This window comes from Oncorhynchus clarkii, chromosome 1 (genome assembly GCF_045791955.1).
Source record: "Oncorhynchus clarkii lewisi isolate Uvic-CL-2024 chromosome 1, UVic_Ocla_1.0, whole genome shotgun sequence".
NCBI classification, from domain to species: Eukaryota; Metazoa; Chordata; class Actinopteri; order Salmoniformes; family Salmonidae; genus Oncorhynchus; species Oncorhynchus clarkii.
In genome coordinates this window covers 79322660-79339450 of record NC_092147.1, presented here as the reverse complement: position 1 = coordinate 79339450, position 16791 = coordinate 79322660, and the positions used below count along the sequence as shown (strand labels likewise).

The following is a 16791-nucleotide window of genomic DNA, read 5'->3' as shown; positions in this document are numbered from 1 at the left end:
ATGTTGTCTGCTATCCACTTTGTTTGAATTATTTTTTGGGGTATAGGGGAAGGTCACTAGTGTTTTTTCAAGTGTGCAATATTTTTTACTGAAGGGAGGGCCATCAATTTTATAATTTTATCATCATTATAAATAAAGTACAGTCCCTAATACAACAATAACAGAAATCATGCTCATTTGGACACATTCCACAGTATCTATCTTTAAATGTGTTTCTGATTTAATATGAGCCTCAAATGGCAACCTACTCCCTATGGGCTCTGGTCAAAAGTAGTGCATGAATTGGGAATAAAGAGCCATTTGGGACTCTGTAGGTACATCTAATGAACTCCTCCAAAATAAAAGCCACTCATGATCATATCTGGGTGAACCGTTTCCCAAGGTAGACAAGAACACATGCTGACCATTACAAAGCCACAAGTACATCGACTTTATGCATTCATTTCGATTCCCTCAAAATCCTTTTCTATCTAAATGAAAAAGACAGAGGAATAATGAGACTTATTTCGGTAACACTTTACAATAAAGGTACCTTAATTTAAAGCGTCACCCTTAGTTCAAACAGAGATATTGGCCTACTGCATGAAACATTTAGCAGCACTTGAAGCAGCTCCTGGTGAAGTGTGATATTGTCTAATGAACACTTTCATAGGGCTTTATGAGACTGTATACTACTCTATGGCGGTTATCATACAGTAGGTCGGGCACAGGTTTTCATTCCAAAATGCAAATTTACCAGTCCCTGATTATTATCTACATGACGGTAACTTTACTCAAAGCACCTTGTAAAGTGTTATAATGCTTTAAAAACCTTAATAGAATCTCATAGATGCAGTCATTGAGCATTGTGAAACTTGACAATCAAGTAATAAGGCATGAGAGAGATATTCATAATATATAACAGTCTCTGGTACCTAATTGCTTTATTGTAGTTTCATAATGCTCCATGACTTCTATAAGGTGCTATGAACGCTTATAACGCAATATAACAGTTCAGAACTCTTCATAAGAAGGAACGTCAAGTGTTACCTAAACTACTATCCGTGGTCTGACCTAAATAACGTTCATCCTATAATTTAGCTATATTTTATTTTCATATCACACGTAATCATTTTAATTTAAAGCACTTCTTTAAGCAAACTAGTAAGTGAGAACAGAGGAGGCTGCTGCTCTGCTGTTGCAGTTTTTTTTCTTCCCTGGAAGCGTAAGTGATGGGAGGAGTAGACAAGAACTGGTCTTAGAACAGGTCTTATTAAGGCATACGAGGGCTGCTGTACTGAGTCAGAATCACAGGGGGGCTAGGGGAGGCTAGTGGAACCCCATAACAAATCAGGCACCCCACAATCGATATGGACATTGGGCACCATCATCGTGCAGAGCCCCAAGAGTCAATGTGTAATTCGAACCCTGCTAAGGAACAAGTTCCCAGACAGGTGCAGGGAGGCCTCAGCTGCAGAAGGAGGTAACGAACACCCACTTCCATAGTCTGTGGCATTGGGGGTCACACCCACTTCCCTAGTCTGTGGCATTGGGGGGTCACACCCACTTCCCTATTCTGTGGCATTGGGGGGTCACACCCACTTCCCTAGTCTGTGGCATTGGGGGGGGTCACACCCACTTCCCTAGTTTGTGGCATTGGGGGGTTACACCCACTTCCCTAGTCTGTGGCACTGGGGGTCTCACCCACTTCCCTAGTCTGTGGCATTGGGGGTCTCGCCCACTTCCCTAGTATGTGGCATTGGGGGGGGGGGGGGGGGGGGGGTCACACCCACTTCCCTAGTCTGTGGCATTGGGAGTCTCACCCACTTCCCTAGTCTGTGGCATTGGGGGTCTCACCCACTTCCCTAGTCTGTGGCATTGGGGGGTCACACCCATGGTCACACCCACTTCCCTAGTCTGTGGCATTGGGAGTCTCACCCACTTCCCTAGTCTGTGGCATTGGAGGTCACACCCACTTCCCTAGTCTGTGGCATTGGGGGTCTCACCGCTGCCTGGTGCTCTCTATTACTGGTTTTGTTCTTGGCCTTAACTGTGATTAGAAGCAGACCCCTCTTTGTTATCTTAAGCTGAGAGTTGAAACATAGTGTTTTTGCACAAACACGTTTGAGGTCGTGGAGTTACTCTGACATACAGTAGATAAAGGGGTGTGTGAAGTGCAGTGTGGATGTTCTGGTGGATAGATAGCCCTGATACACTAAGCTAGGCTATATTATCTGGTGGTTGTCTTGCTCTCAGAAGCATCTGACTTCCCCTTGGTGGGTGTGGATGTAGATGACAACGGGTAAAGTTTGCCTCGCCTCCTGGGCGTCCCAGGGGCTGAGGAATCATCGGTTTGAGGCGGTCTGGGTTTTAGCGGAAGTGCAGTCTGCGCCCGCACGGATATGAGCTGCCTCCGGACTTCTGTAACTGCAGCCCCCCGGCGTGGGCGCTGAGGGGAGGGGCTGTCGGTCCGGGAAGTGGAGTAGCAACAGGGGGAGGTGCTGAGGCTACGGGGGGAGGGGCATGCAGAGAGAGGGGTTCGGGAGATGACCCCACGCAGGGGGGTCTGGGGGGTGGATAATAAGAAGGAGGAGTTGGCCCCGGGTCCGGGTCGGGACTGCAGAGTCTGGGACCTCTGGTGCAGTGGAACATTTATTCTTGGGGTCCTAGTTTTGTGAGATTGATGCCTGAAACACAGAGATACAATACAGAGATAGTCATATATGTAGAATGATGCTTTGAATTCTGAATTATGTTCTAGAATTATGCTTAAAGATCATAATCTGGAGGTTTTCACATAGTATTATTATCCATTCAGAATATTATGCAAAGGGCTGGGTGAACAACAGAGTGGATAAAAGGCAGCCTTGGCGTGAGCCTCTAGAGATCGGGAATTGATAAGAACATGCGTTTCCTGTCAAATACGCTTTTAATTGAACCTACCTAGCATATATAGTTGAAAGTTGGGGTTTGTGGAGATTAGCGCTGGGGCCAGTTTGGGAGACAGCATGAAATGGTGTAACAGAGGATCCCTGTAGCTTAACAGGCATGACAGGACGGGGTATTCTGCTCCTTTGACGCCCCTCACTCCTCTCCCCCCAAATTCCACTCTCCTTCCTGGGCAGATAGTTGTCCTCATCATGGGTGTCTTCCTCTGACTGGATCTCTGCTGGAACTTTACAGCCATCATCCGCAGAGGACGCAGAGGAAACAGAAGCCAGTCTTAGCATGCGACCTTGCCTCCTTTCCATGACCAGCCGGGCTAGGTGAGGTCGCTTGGCCCTCTGACGAGACTTGAATGACTGGGACGCCGCCGACTGGTCCTGGTCCGAGCTGGTGTCCTCCTCAGACCGGGAGAGAACCGGGATTCGGCTCATTTTCCGAGGCCTGGTCTGTTTGCTGCCCTCTGCCAATTTTTCTGGATCACCAGGGTCCTTGGGTTCCTCCTGTGGAGAAGCCTCATTGTTTTGTTCGAGATGGATCTGGCTCTCCTTCTCTGCTAACATCTCGTCTTGGGCAGGCTCCATCTCAGGCAAAACGACAATAGGGGTGTCCTCTGTTTCAGAGTCTAACTTGGTTTCTATTGAAATGGCCAGGATATCCTGGGCTTCAGGTTCTTCTGGGGCACCAAGAATGGGAGAGGAGAGGTTTGACTGGATCGTTGGCTGGGCTTCGTCCCCAAGTTCTGGCTCTTCTTCCATCTCTTTTTCTGGGAGGATTAACTCCTCAAACTCTTTCTTTGCAACATCCTTTTCCTCCTCCTTAGCCCTGTTGTCTCTCTCTGGGGAACCTGGGATTTCTCTCTCGGGATCTTCCTCCTTGGACCTACTCTCTCTCTTCTCCTCTTCCTCCTCCTCAAACCTGCTCACTTCGTCCCCGTCTTTCTCAAAGACGTTGCTTTCTGATCCACTCTCCCTCCTCTGTACATCGTATGTCTTTTGGAACTCCCCTTCAGATCCACTCTCCCTCCCCTCTTCACTGTCTCTGTTTGGAACCTTGCCCTCAGATCCACTCTCCCTCCCCTCTTCACTGTCTCTGTTTGGAACCTTGCCCTCAGATCCACTCTCCCTCCCCTCTTCACTGTCTCTGTTTGGAACCTCGCCCTCAGATCCACTTTCCCTCTCCTTCTCAAAGTCTGAACGGTCCACATCGGATCTGCTCTCCCTGCTCCTCTCTTTCTCTCCATCCAAGACATCCTGCTCTTTCTCTTCCTCCGAGTGGTTCTCCTGTTCGTCTGTGGGCTCCTCAACCAGCCCAGGGAGCAGCAGCCTGAGCTGCAGAGTCCCTGAGGAGCTCATCACATTATGGTGGGTAGTCTCAGCAATATGTACGAATGTCCGCTCTACTTTGGTGAAAGGAGGGGAGGTGCTGGTGGGGGTAACAACATTGGGCGCCACATTGACCAGGATGGCGGAGATGGCCGTCGAAGGCGGTTTGGGCTCGGACTTCAACTGCGAGAATAAAGTACATGGCTCAGACACGTCCAGCAGGCTTCCCAGAGGTCCCAGAGCTCTCTCGCACTGGGGTGTGATGGCTGCCAGCGTCCCCTGGTGACTCCCGGCATCGTCCGGGGGCAGATCACCCACCACGGCAAGGGACCTCCTCACGTCTCCAGGGGAGAAGAGCACCAGGGTCTTGGAGCCTTCCTCCAGCTCCAGGTCCGGATCACCACCAAACCCCACTCCCGAAGAGGCCCGGCGAGGGTATTCCCGAGGAGGCTCGTCTGCAAGGAGAGTAGAGGGAGCTCCATCATCACCCTCTTGGCTGTGCTCGCTGCTCTTGGGGCTCCCATCACCGCTGTACACTGCCCCAGCCCCAGCCCCAGCCACGACCTCAGCGGCATCCACATTCCCATCCTGATCCTGCTCAACACATGTTCTGGAATCAACCTCAAAGGAGGTTTGGAGTGGTGGAAGGGTGGCGGCGCCGGTGAGCATGGCAGAGAGGAAGTCCACCCGTCGAAAGCGATGCTGGGCCAGCGTGGGTAGTTTAGGCCTCTCTCTCTCTACACCCTGGAAGTTGAGGTTCTCCCCACTGCCACCCTGGTATGGGCTGATCTGCTCCAGGTCCTGCAGCACATCACAAAGAGAGGCTGTAGTACACAAGTATCAAAGAGAAGGAAATACTTTCCCTGAACCCCATACTCTTAGAAAAAAAGGTGTTATTGTGTTATTCAGCTGTCCCCATGGGATAATCCCTTGGAGAACCCTTTTTGCTTCCAGGTAGAGCCCTTTTCACAGTGGGTTCTACATGGAACCAAAAAGGGTTCTATCTGGAACCAAAATGAGCTCTCCTATGGGGACAGCTGAAGAACCCTTTTGGAACCCTTTTTTCTAAGAGTGTAGGACATAATAATGAAATATCAGATGTATTATCTAACAATGAGTTAATGAAATGAAAAGGACAAACATACGAAGAACACCCTCACAAAGACTTCAGTACACATCAATACACACAGACACCTGCAAACTGTTGCAGAGCAGAACCAGTGTATGGCCTTAAAAACATGAATATATCAGAAAACTTTGGATACGTTTAAAAATGACTACCATAGCATCAAACCATTTTCCATTAGCCATTACTGAATAAACGCAAAAGGCAGCAAAGGCTAAATGAAGTACTTCCCAAATCCTTTAATCATATTTTGGTTGTATACAAGCGTCTGAGAAATGTCTAGTATAGTTGACATACATGGATGAAAAAAGGCACAGAAAGTCCATAGCACAGCATGATACATATAATACTGTATATATGTACATGTTATGTTCTCTGTTTTCTTTTAAATTGCTCAACCCAGGTGTGATTTCATGTGTAGCCATGGTTACAAACAGTGCATTGGCAAATATATGTACAGCTGTGATCACACGACGAGATGACATCAAAGTGATGAAGCGTTGTCGATCAATGTACTAATATCCATTTTTTGTGTGTTTCTTTCAAAAATGGCTGGATATACATGCTTTTAAATACATAATGTTATACATAACTCTACAGGGTTATTGTGATACAAAAACAAATGCTTCTAATATATTCACAAAAAGAGAATAGTGACTGTACTGTCCTCTACCGAGAGACACTCACGGATCACGATGTTGTTCAAATAATGGTTGACATATTTTACATTCGCTCCAAAGTGTTAAAAAACTATGATTGCCACTGTATTATCTTACATATTCCCATTCCAACCCACATCCCACATACATTATTTGCAATGAACAGGAGAACAGTTCCGTTTTTCCAGTACTGCGAGTCATTAGACAGCCTTTGAAGAATTTGAGTCGAGAAGGACTTTTATACAAGAGTCTCTTCTTTCACTGAACAGATGTAGGATCTTCATTTGAGCACTCTTTTGATGCTGAGAATTTTCCAGCACGGCGGGAAATGCAAACTTGTAGTGCATTTGAGTTGTGTTTGTCGATTCCACTTGATTTGGATGGTATGAACCATACAAAAATGTCAAATCATTATAATCCAGATAATAATTCACATTTCCTGGTGCTGAAGGATTATTTTCCTTCTGTAGCAAACTGGATCAAATTAAGATCCTACATCTGTATCACTCACAGACCCATTTGTATTTTTTTATTTCTCCTTTATTTAACCAGGTAGGCCAGTTGAGAACACCTTTATTTAACCAGGTAGGCCAGTTGAGAACACCTTTATTTAACCAGGTAGGCCAGTTGAGAACAAGTTCTCATTTGCAACTGCGACCTGGCCAAGATTGGGACACTGGGCAATAAATAAGTGACTCAGAAACCAGACAATGTTTTTCCTCTTGCCGTCTGTCTTTCCACAAGCACAAATAAGTCACCAAGATCTACATGCAATCAGGACAGTACACACAGGACTGGAGCAACATTACACAGGCTACTAAGCAGCATCATTACAGTATATGATTGCATGCCATTTTACATGAGAATGTCTTGAGAATGTGTAGGAAAACTCCCAAAACCCACTTCAACATTACCAGACAAACTAAATGTTTTTAACAAATGTTTTAAACAGATGCCTACCAACCCTACTTAGGTATTCACTGATCCGTGGGTGTACTTTTCTGGTTAAGAAATAAACCAAAGTGCAGCAGATAAACTGTAGACCTGTGTAAACAAGGACCTATCACATCAGACTTTACTAGTTCAAGCGAAGTGGCGTCCGATATTATTTATTGTACGAACTGAACTGATAGGGCCCATATTCACAAAGCATCTCAAGAGAAGGAGTGCTAATCTAGCATACATTTTTCCTTTTAGATCATAGTGAATTAGATTACATGGACAGGGGATACCTGATCTTAGATCAGCACTGCTACCCTAAGATGCTCGACATAGAGCCTCAGAACTAAGCTTCATCAGAGGGTGATGAATACATTCAGTGAATGTCATTATTGGATCACTGAAAACAGTGAAATGGATGGAAGACCAACTGGGCAACTGTATTATAATCCCCCCCCCCCCCCCCATTATACAATCTAGACATGGCCTCAATTCAATTAAACCTGCATTGTGGTGTTAAAGCAGTATAGCTCTTCTTTTCCCATGGTCAAATGAAATGAATTGATAGAGTGGTGTTGGGTCAAATCCATAGAATTAGGAATCAGAATGGATCATAACAGGAGTGGTGTGATGGAAAACATCCAATCATGTTGATTTGATCAACATTGGTGTCATATTGGCTTAGATGTGATGGTAGGAAGATTTGAATTTCACATTGACATAAATCAATGCCTACTAATAATTAAATAGTGTCTCTATGATTAAATCCTGGATTTAACCATGGCCCAAAGCGAGCAGCTCCGGCACCATATAGGCCTACTCCCCCTTGCGGCAGGGATCCCGGTTCAAACCCCAAATGAGCCCTGCTGCTCCTATCCTGTCATTAAATAATTATTATGGAAAGGAGTTTGGAAATTCTCCTTTGTAAAAAAATAAAAAGCACTAGTACTAGGTAGAGAGGTAAGTTTGTAAACAAAGGCACTGCGTAAACATTACTAGGCCAGGTTTAATTGAATTTCAGCCTAAGTCCCCTCCTTTTAAAACAATTACAGTAGTTAGAAACACATCTTGACAATATGGATATTTCACAAATCTATAGTTAAGACTGGTGCATCAAAATGAAGGTGTGTTCTTAACAAGAGCCGTGTCCTCTGTCCAGACTGAAAGGCAAGATTAATTAAATTATTCACAACAGTAAACGAGATACAATTATGGAAAATAAATCATTATTGCTGGTAACACTGGTAATACTGTCACAACTGAAACTGAATACAATATGATAGACATGTTATAAACGTGTATATACATCTTATAAACATTTATATGCAGTAAGAAAGCAGCATTCCACTGCAATGAGGGAAACTATTGCCTATCAATCTACTGTTTATCAATCTACTGCTTATTAATCTATTGCATATCAATCTATTGCCTGTCAATCTACTGCCTATCAATCTACTTCCTATCAATCTACTTCCTATCAATCTACTTCCTATCAATCTACTTCCTATCAATCTACTGTTTATCAATCTACTGCTTATTAATCTATTGCATATCAATCTATTGCCTATCAATCTACTGTTTATTAATCTATTGCATATCAATCTATTGCCTGTCAATCTATTGCCTATCAATCTACTGCTTATTAATCTATTGCATATCAATCTATTGCCTGTCAATCTACTGCCTATCAATCTACTTCCTATCAATCTACTTCCTATCAATCTACTTCCTATCAATCTACTGTTTATCAATCTACTGCTTATTAATCTATTGCATATCAATCTATTGCCTATCAATCTACTGTTTATCAATCTACTGCCTATCAATCTACTTCCTATCAATCTACTTCCTATCAATCTACTTCCTATCAATCTACTGTTTATCAATCTACTGCTTATTAATCTATTGCATATCAATCTACTGCCTATCAATCTACTGCCTATCAATCTACTGCCTATCAATCTATTGCCTATCAATCTACTGCCTATCAATCTACTTCCTATCAATCTACTTCCTATCAATCTACTGCCTATCAATCTATTGCCTATCAATCTACTGCCTATCAATCTACTTCCTATCAATCTACTTCCTATCAATCTACTGCCTATCAATCTACTGTTTATCAATCTACTTCCTATCAATCTACTGCCTATCAATCTATTGCATATCAATCTATTGCATATCAATCTACTGCCTATCAATCTACTGCCTATCAATCTACTGCCTATCAATCTATTGCCTATCAATCTACTGCCTATCAATCTACTTCCTATCAATCTACTTCCTATCAATCTACTGCCTATCAATCTATTGCCTATCAATCTACTGCCTATCAATCTACTTCCTATCAATCTACTTCCTATCAATCTACTGCCTATCAATCTACTGTTTATCAATCTACTTCCTATCAATCTACTGCCTATCAATCTACTTCCTATCAATCTACTTCCTATCAATCTACTGCCTATCAATCTACTTCCTATCAATCTACTTCCTATCAATCTACTTCCTATCAATCTACTGTTTATCAATCTACTGCTTATTAATCTATTGCATATCAATCTACTGCCTATCAATCTACTGCCTATCAATCTACTGCCTATCAATCTATTGCCTATCAATCTACTGCCTATCAATCTACTTCCTATCAATCTACTTCCTATCAATCTACTGCCTATCAATCTACTGCTTATTAATCTATTGCATATCAATCTACTTCCTATCAATCTACTGTTTATCAATCTACTGCTTATTAATCTATTGCATATCAATCTACTTCCTATCAATCTACTGCCTATCAATCTACTTCCTATCAATCTACTGCCTATCAATCTACTGCCTATCAATCTACTGCCTATCAATCTACTGCCTATCAATCTACTGCCTATCAATCTATTTCCTATCAATCTACTTCCTATCAATCTACTGCCTATCAATCTACTGCCTATCAATCTACTGCCTATCAATCTATTTCCTATCAATCTACTTCCTATCAATCTACTGCCTATCAATCTACTGCCTATCAATCTACTGCCTATCAATCTATTTCCTATCAATCTACTTCCTATCAATCTACTGCCTATCAATCTACTGCCTATCAATCTACTGCCTATCAATCTATTTCCTATCAATCTACTTCCTATCAATCTACTGCCTATCAATCTACTGCCTATCAATCTACTGCCTATCAATCTACTGCCTATCAATCTATTTCCTATCAATCTACTTCCTATCAATCTACTGCCTATCAATCTACTGCCTGTCAATCTACTGCCTATCAATCTACTGCCTATCAATCTACTGCCTATCAATCTACTGCCTATCAATCTACTGTTTATCAATCTACTGCCTATCAATCTACTTCCTATCAATCTACTTCCTATCAATCTACTGCCTATCAATCTACTGCCTATCAATCTACTGCCTATCAATCTACTGCCTATCAATCTACTGCCTATCAATCTACTGTTTATCAATCTACTGCCTATCAATCTACTGCCTATCAATCTACTGCCTATCAATCTACTGCCTATCAATCTACTGCCTATCAATCTACTGCCTATCAATCTACTGCCTATCAATCTACTGCCTATCAATCTATTTCCTATCAATCTACTTCCTATCAATCTACTGCCTATCAATCTACTGCCTATCAATCTATTTCCTATCAATCTACTGCCTATCAATCTACTGCCTATCAATCTATTGCCTATCAATATATTGCCTATCAATCTACTGCCTATCAATCTATTGCCTATACTGATCCATGACAGTAATCATGTCTCTCTGTTCATCTCAACATCCTGGCACATTGACTGTGATAAAGCAGCATCTCCAATGACCATTCAACATTTTGCTATGCTTTATTTGAAATAACAAAAACAAACGGATTTTGGCTTTAAACTAGATCAAACAGGAACAACATGTGAATGAAGATGGCAATAGTGGTGGTGGTGATGATCTACACACACGCATGCCTGCACAAGTCCTAAAGCACTTCTAAGCATGTGCAGATGAATGCCCGGGCAGAGCAGAAATGACACAAAGCCCAGACTCTTTGCCTAAAAGTCTACCTCTCAGAAAGATACAGTACTCAGTGCTTGAATAAAAACAGCATCTTTCAAAAAACGAGTGTCAGTGTACAATAAAGTGGTGTGTACAGTGTCTGGAACATGTGGTTCTCTCTCCCCCTCCTGGTTCTCCTTCTCTGTCTCTCCACGGAGCTGTATGCCTCGTGGGGTGGCCTGGTTCGGCTCGGATATCCAGGGACCTTGCCTGCACTTCCTCAAGAATGACAAAATGCAATCCTACTATTCCTGGCCCACGGTCCCACAAACCCACAGGCACACGTGGAGCACAGGGTACAGGCTGGGCCGGGGGGCCTCAGTTTACTGCACAATAAAAAAAACATTTTGTAATATTCCCTTTTTTAAAACCTTCTAACCCCCCTAGATGTAGCCAGGGCGGTGTTGTTTTCTGTGAGGAGGAGGAGGGATATTGTTGTTGTGGTTCGTGAAAAGGCTCTGCATGTGGTTACACAGAATGTCAGATACAACCCCTACTGGGCTTATTTATTCGATCACGTCTTGTTCATTAGTTTAGCCAGCATCTGTTGTATCTGGAGTCGGGACAGGTTGAGGACGGAGTGTCGTGGTCGCGACCCCCCGGGGCTGCCGGGTACCAGGGGCATGTGGCGCCGCGAGGGGAGACGGGCTGGGCTGCTCTCGGCAGAGCGGCTTCTCTGGATCAACGCCCCAGCTTCCAAGTTACCATGGGGATACTGCTCCGTCTCCAGGGTAGAGGACGAGAACACGTACGACGCCAATCTTCTCAATTGGTTGGGCCTCGGGAAAGAGTGGTGCGGGTGGTGGGGGTGGGGCCTATCCTCCTCCAACTGAAAAAGACCAATAAGAGTGGAGGAGAAAGGCATCAGGTGGGGGTGTGGCCAAGAATACTCCGTCTCTTCTCTATCTCTGCTGTCATGGGAATGTCTGTGTGTCTGTCTGGGTCTCTGTGCGTCTGGGTCTCTGTGCGCCTGGGTCTCTGTGCGCCTGGGTCTCTGTGCGCCTGGGTCTCTGTGCGCCTGGGTCTCTGTGCGCCTGGGTCTCTGTTTGTATGTGCGTCTGGGTCTCTGTTTGTATGTGTGTCTGGGTCTCTGTTTGTATGCGCGTCTTGGTCTTTGTTTGTATGCGCGTCTGGGTCTTTGTTTGTATGCGCGTCTGGGTCTTTGTTTGTATGCGCGTCTGGGTCTTTGTTTGTATGCGCGTCTGGGTCTTTGTTTGTATGCGCGTCTGGGTCTTTGTTTGTATGCGCGTCTGGGTCTTTGTTTGTATGCGCGTCTGGGTCTTTGTTTGTATGCACGTCTGGGTCTCTGTTTGTATGCGCGTCTGGGTCTCTGTGTGTCTGGGTCTCTGTTTGTATGCGCGTCTGGGTCTCTGTGTGTCTGGGTCTCTGTTTGTATGCGCGTCTGGGTCTTTGTTTGTATGCGCGTCTGGGTCTCTGTTTGTATGCGCGTCTGGGTCTCTGTGTGTCTGGGTCTCTGTCTGTATGCGCGTCTGGGTCTCTGTTTGTATGTGCGTCTGGGTCTCTGTGTGTCTGGGTCTCTGTTTGTATGCGCGTTTGGGTCTCTGTTTGTTTGTGCGTCTGGGTCTCTGTGTGTCTGGGTCTCTGTTTGTATGCACGTCTGGGTCTCTGTTTGTATGTGCGTCTGGGTCTCTGTTTGTATGTGTGTCTGGGTCTCTGTTTGTATGCGCGTCTGGGTCTTTGTATGCGCGTCTGGGTCTCTGTGTGTCTGGGTCTTTGTTTGTATGCGCGTCTGGGTCTCTGTTTGTATGCGCGTCTGGGTCTTTGTTTGTATGCGCGTCTGGGTCTTTGTTTGTATGCGCGTCTGGGTCTTTGTTTGTATGCGCGTCTGGGTCTTTGTTTGTATGCGCGTCTGGGTCTTTGTTTGTATGCGCGTCTGGGTCTTTGTTTGTATGCGCGTCTGGGTCTTTGTTTGTATGCGCGTCTGGGTCTTTGTTTGTATGCACGTCTGGGTCTCTGTTTGTATGCGCGTCTGGGTCTCTGTGTGTCTGGGTCTCTGTTTGTATGCGCGTCTGGGTCTCTGTGTGTCTGGGTCTCTGTTTGTATGCGCGTCTGGGTCTTTGTTTGTATGCGCGTCTGGGTCTCTGTTTGTATGCGCGTCTGGGTCTCTGTGTGTCTGGGTCTCTGTCTGTATGCGCGTCTGGGTCTCTGTTTGTATGTGCGTCTGGGTCTCTGTGTGTCTGGGTCTCTGTTTGTATGCGCGTTTGGGTCTCTGTTTGTTTGTGCGTCTGGGTCTCTGTGTGTCTGGGTCTCTGTTTGTATGCACGTCTGGGTCTCTGTTTGTATGTGCGTCTGGGTCTCTGTTTGTATGTGTGTCTGGGTCTCTGTTTGTATGCGCGTCTGGGTCTTTGTATGCGCGTCTGGGTCTCTGTGTGTCTGGGTCTTTGTTTGTATGCGCGTCTGGGTCTCTGTTTGTATGCGCGTCTGGGTCTTTGTTTGTATGCGCGTCTGGGTCTCTGTGTGTCTGGGTCTCTGTATGCGCGTCTGGGTCTCTGTGTGTCTGGGTCTCTGTTTGTATGCGCGTCTGGGTATCTGTGTGTCTGTGTCTCTGTGTGTATGCGCGTCTGGGTCTCTGTTTGTACGCGCGTCTGGGTCTCTGTGTGTCTGGGTCTCTGTTTGTATGCGCGTCTGGGTCTCTGTGTGTCTGGGTCTCTGTTTGTATGCGCGTCTGGGTCTCTGTGTGTCTGGGTCTCTGTGTGTATGCGCGTCTGGGTCTCTGTTTGTATGCGCGTCTGGGTGTCTGTTTGTATGCGCGTCTGGGTGTCTGTGCGTCTGGGTCTCTGTGTTTCTGGGTCTCTGTGTGTCTGGGTCTCTGTGTGTCTGGGTCTCTGTGTGTCTGGGTCTCTGTGTGTATGCACGTCTGGGTCTCTGTGTGTCTGGGTCTCTGTGTGTATGCGCGTCTGGGTCTCTGTTTGTATGCGCGTCTGGGTCTCTGTTTGTATGCGCGTCTGGGTCTCTGTGCATCTGGGTCTCTGTTTGTATGTGCGTCTGGGTCTCTGTTTGTATGCGCGTCTGGGTCTCTGTTTGCATGCATGTCTGGGTCTCTGTGTGTCTGGGTCTCTGTGTGTATGCGTGTCTTGGTCTCTGTTTGTATGAGTGTCTGGGTCTCTGTTTGTATGTGCGTCTGGGTCTCTGTGTGTCTGGGTCTCTGTGGGTCTCTGTGCGTCTGGGACCTCTGTGCGTCTGGGACCTCTGTGCGTCTGGGACCTCAGTGCGTCTGGGTCTATGTTTGCAAGGGTGTCTGGGTCTCTGTGTGTCTGGGTCTCTGTGTGTATGCGTGTCTGGGTTTCTGTTTGTATGTGCGTCTGGGTCTCTATTTGTATGTGCGTCTGGGTCTCTGTGTGGCTGGGTCTCTGTGTGTATGAGTGTCTGGGTCTCTGTGTGTATGCGTGTCTGGGTCTCTGTGTGTATGCGTGTCTGGGTCTCTGTGTGTATGCGTGTCTGGGTCTCTGTTTGTATGAGTGTCTGGGTCTCTGTTTGTATGTGCTTCTCGGTCTCTGTGTGTATGTGCGTCTGGGTCTCTGTGTGTCTGGGTCTCTGTTTGTATGAGTGTCTGGATCTCTGTTTGTATGAGTGTATGGGTCTCTGTGTGTCTGGGTCTCTGTGTGTCTGGGTCTCTGTGCGTCTGGGTCTCTGTGCGTCTGGGTCTCTGTGCGTCTGTGCGTCTGGGTCTCTGTTCGTATGTGCGTCTGGGTCTCTGTTCGTATGTGCGTCTGGGTCTCTGTTCGTATGTGCGTCTGGGTCTCTGTTCGTATGTGCGTCTGGGTCTCTGTTCGTATGTGCGTCTGGGTCTCTGTTCGTATGTGCGTCTGGGTCTCTGTTCGTATGTGCGTCTGGGTCTCTGTTCGTATGTGCGTCTGGGTCTCTGTTCGTATGTGCGTCTGGGTCTCTGTTCGTATGTGCGTCTGGGTCTCTGTTCGTATGTGCGTCTGGGTCTCTGTTCGTATGTGCGTCTGGGTCTCTGTTCGTATGTGCGTCTGGGTCTCTGTTCGTAGGTGCGTCTGGGTCTCTGTTCGTAGGTGCGTCTGGGTCTCTGTGTGTCTGGGTCTCTGTGTGTCTGGGTCTCTGTGTGTCTGGGTCTCTGTTTGTATGTGTATCTGGGTCTCTGTTTGTATGTGTATCTGGGTCTCTGTTTGTATGTGTATCTGGGTCTCTGTGTGTCTGGGTCTCTGTGTGTCTGGGTCTCTGTTTGTATGTGTGTCTGGGTCTCTGTTTGTATGTGTGTCTGGGTCTCTGTTTGTATGTGTGTCTGGGTCTCTGTTTGTATGTGCGTCTGGGTCTCTGTTTGTATGTGCGTCTGGGTCTCTGTTTGTATGTGCGTCTGGGTCTCTGTATGTGCGTCTGGGTCTCTGTATGTGCGTCTGGGTGTTTGGGTCTCTGTGTATCTGGGTCTCTGTTTGTATGTGTATCTGGGTCTCTGTGTGTCTGGGTCTCTGTTCGTATGCGTGTCTGGGCCTCTGTTTGTATGCGTGTCTGGGTCTCTGTGTGTATGTGTTTATGTGTGTCTGGGTCTCTGTGTGTATGTGTGTCTGGGTCTCTGTGTGTATGTGTGTCTGGGTCTCTGTGTGTATGTGTGTCTGGGTCTCTGTGTGTATGTGTGTCTGGGTCTCTGTGTGTATGTGTGTCTGGGTCTCTGTGTGTATGTGTGTCTGGGTCTCTGTGTGTATGTGTGTCTGGGTCTCTGTGTGTATGTGTGTCTGGGTCTCTGTGTGTATGTGTGTCTGGGTCTCTGTGTGTATGTGTGTCTGGGTCTCTGTTTGTATGTGTGTCTGGGTCTCTGTGTGTATGTGTGTCTGGGTCTCTGTTTGTATGTGTGTCTGGGTTTCTGCGCGTCTGTATGTCTGGGTCTCTGCGCGTCTGTATGTCTGGGTCTCTGCGCGTCTGTATGTCTGGGTCTCTGCGCGTCTGTATGTCTGGGTCTCTGCGCGTCTGTATGTCTGGGTCTCTGCGCGTCTGGAGTCTCTGTCTGTATGTGTGTCTGGGTCTCTGTCTGTATGTGTGTCTGTCTGTATGGGTGTCCGGGTCTCTGTGTGTTTGAGTCTCTGTTTGTATGTGTGTTTGAGTCTCTGTTTGTATGTGTGTCTGGGTCTCTGTCTGTATGTGTGTCTGTCTGTATGGGTGTCCGGGTCTCTGTGTGTCTGGGTCTCCGCACGTCTGGGTGTCCGCGTCTGGGTCTCTGCGTGTCTGGGTCTCCGCACGTCTGTGTGTCTGGGTCTCTGCGCGTCTGGGTCTCTGCGTGTCTGGGTCTCCGCGCGTCTGGGTCTCCGCGTCTCTGTGTGTCTGGGTCTCCGTGTGTCTGGGTCTCCGTGTGTCTGGGTCTCCGTGTGTCTGGGTCTCCGTGTGTCTGGGTCTCCGTGTGAGTGGGTCTCCGTGTGAGTGGGTCTCCGTGTGAGTGGGTCTCCGTATGTCTGGGTCTCCGTGTGTCTGGGTGCATGTTGCAGTGAGCCCACCACACACACGCACAGACAGCAGAAATATAAAGGGAGGGATCTCTTTTTTGTGAGGGATAAACGAGACCTGTGCACAATCGTTTGGGTGGGGTTTTATTTTGGATGGATGAAAAGGGATGTTGTTCGAGTGTTTCAGTTTTTGCCGACTGTCACTGGACATGGATATGCAGGTACAGGCCAATGTTATTTTGGCAAGATATTTAAATCGGGTTTCGAAGAGGCAGAGATAGACATGGCGCGGAGAGGGAGGAGAGACATATCACTGCTTGTGTTGTGGAACAGTTTTT

At 46.3% G+C, this 16791-nt stretch overlaps 1 protein-coding gene across 1 annotated transcript in view; it reads right to left on the bottom strand.

Moving 5' to 3' along the window:
* Positions 1–1882: 1882 nt before the first annotated feature.
* The window catches only part of LOC139412966 (tau-tubulin kinase 1-like), a 36197-nt gene continuing 21288 nt past the window's right edge, over positions 1883–16791 (bottom strand). Inside the window, exons 14-15 of the mRNA XM_071159889.1 lie at positions 2923–5048; positions 1883–2666 (exon numbers count right to left, since the gene is read on the bottom strand). Of these exons, the coding sequence (XP_071015990.1) occupies positions 2210–2666; positions 2923–5048 (2583 nt within the window). The 3' untranslated portion in view covers positions 1883–2209. The remainder of the gene's footprint in view (positions 2667–2922; positions 5049–16791) is intronic.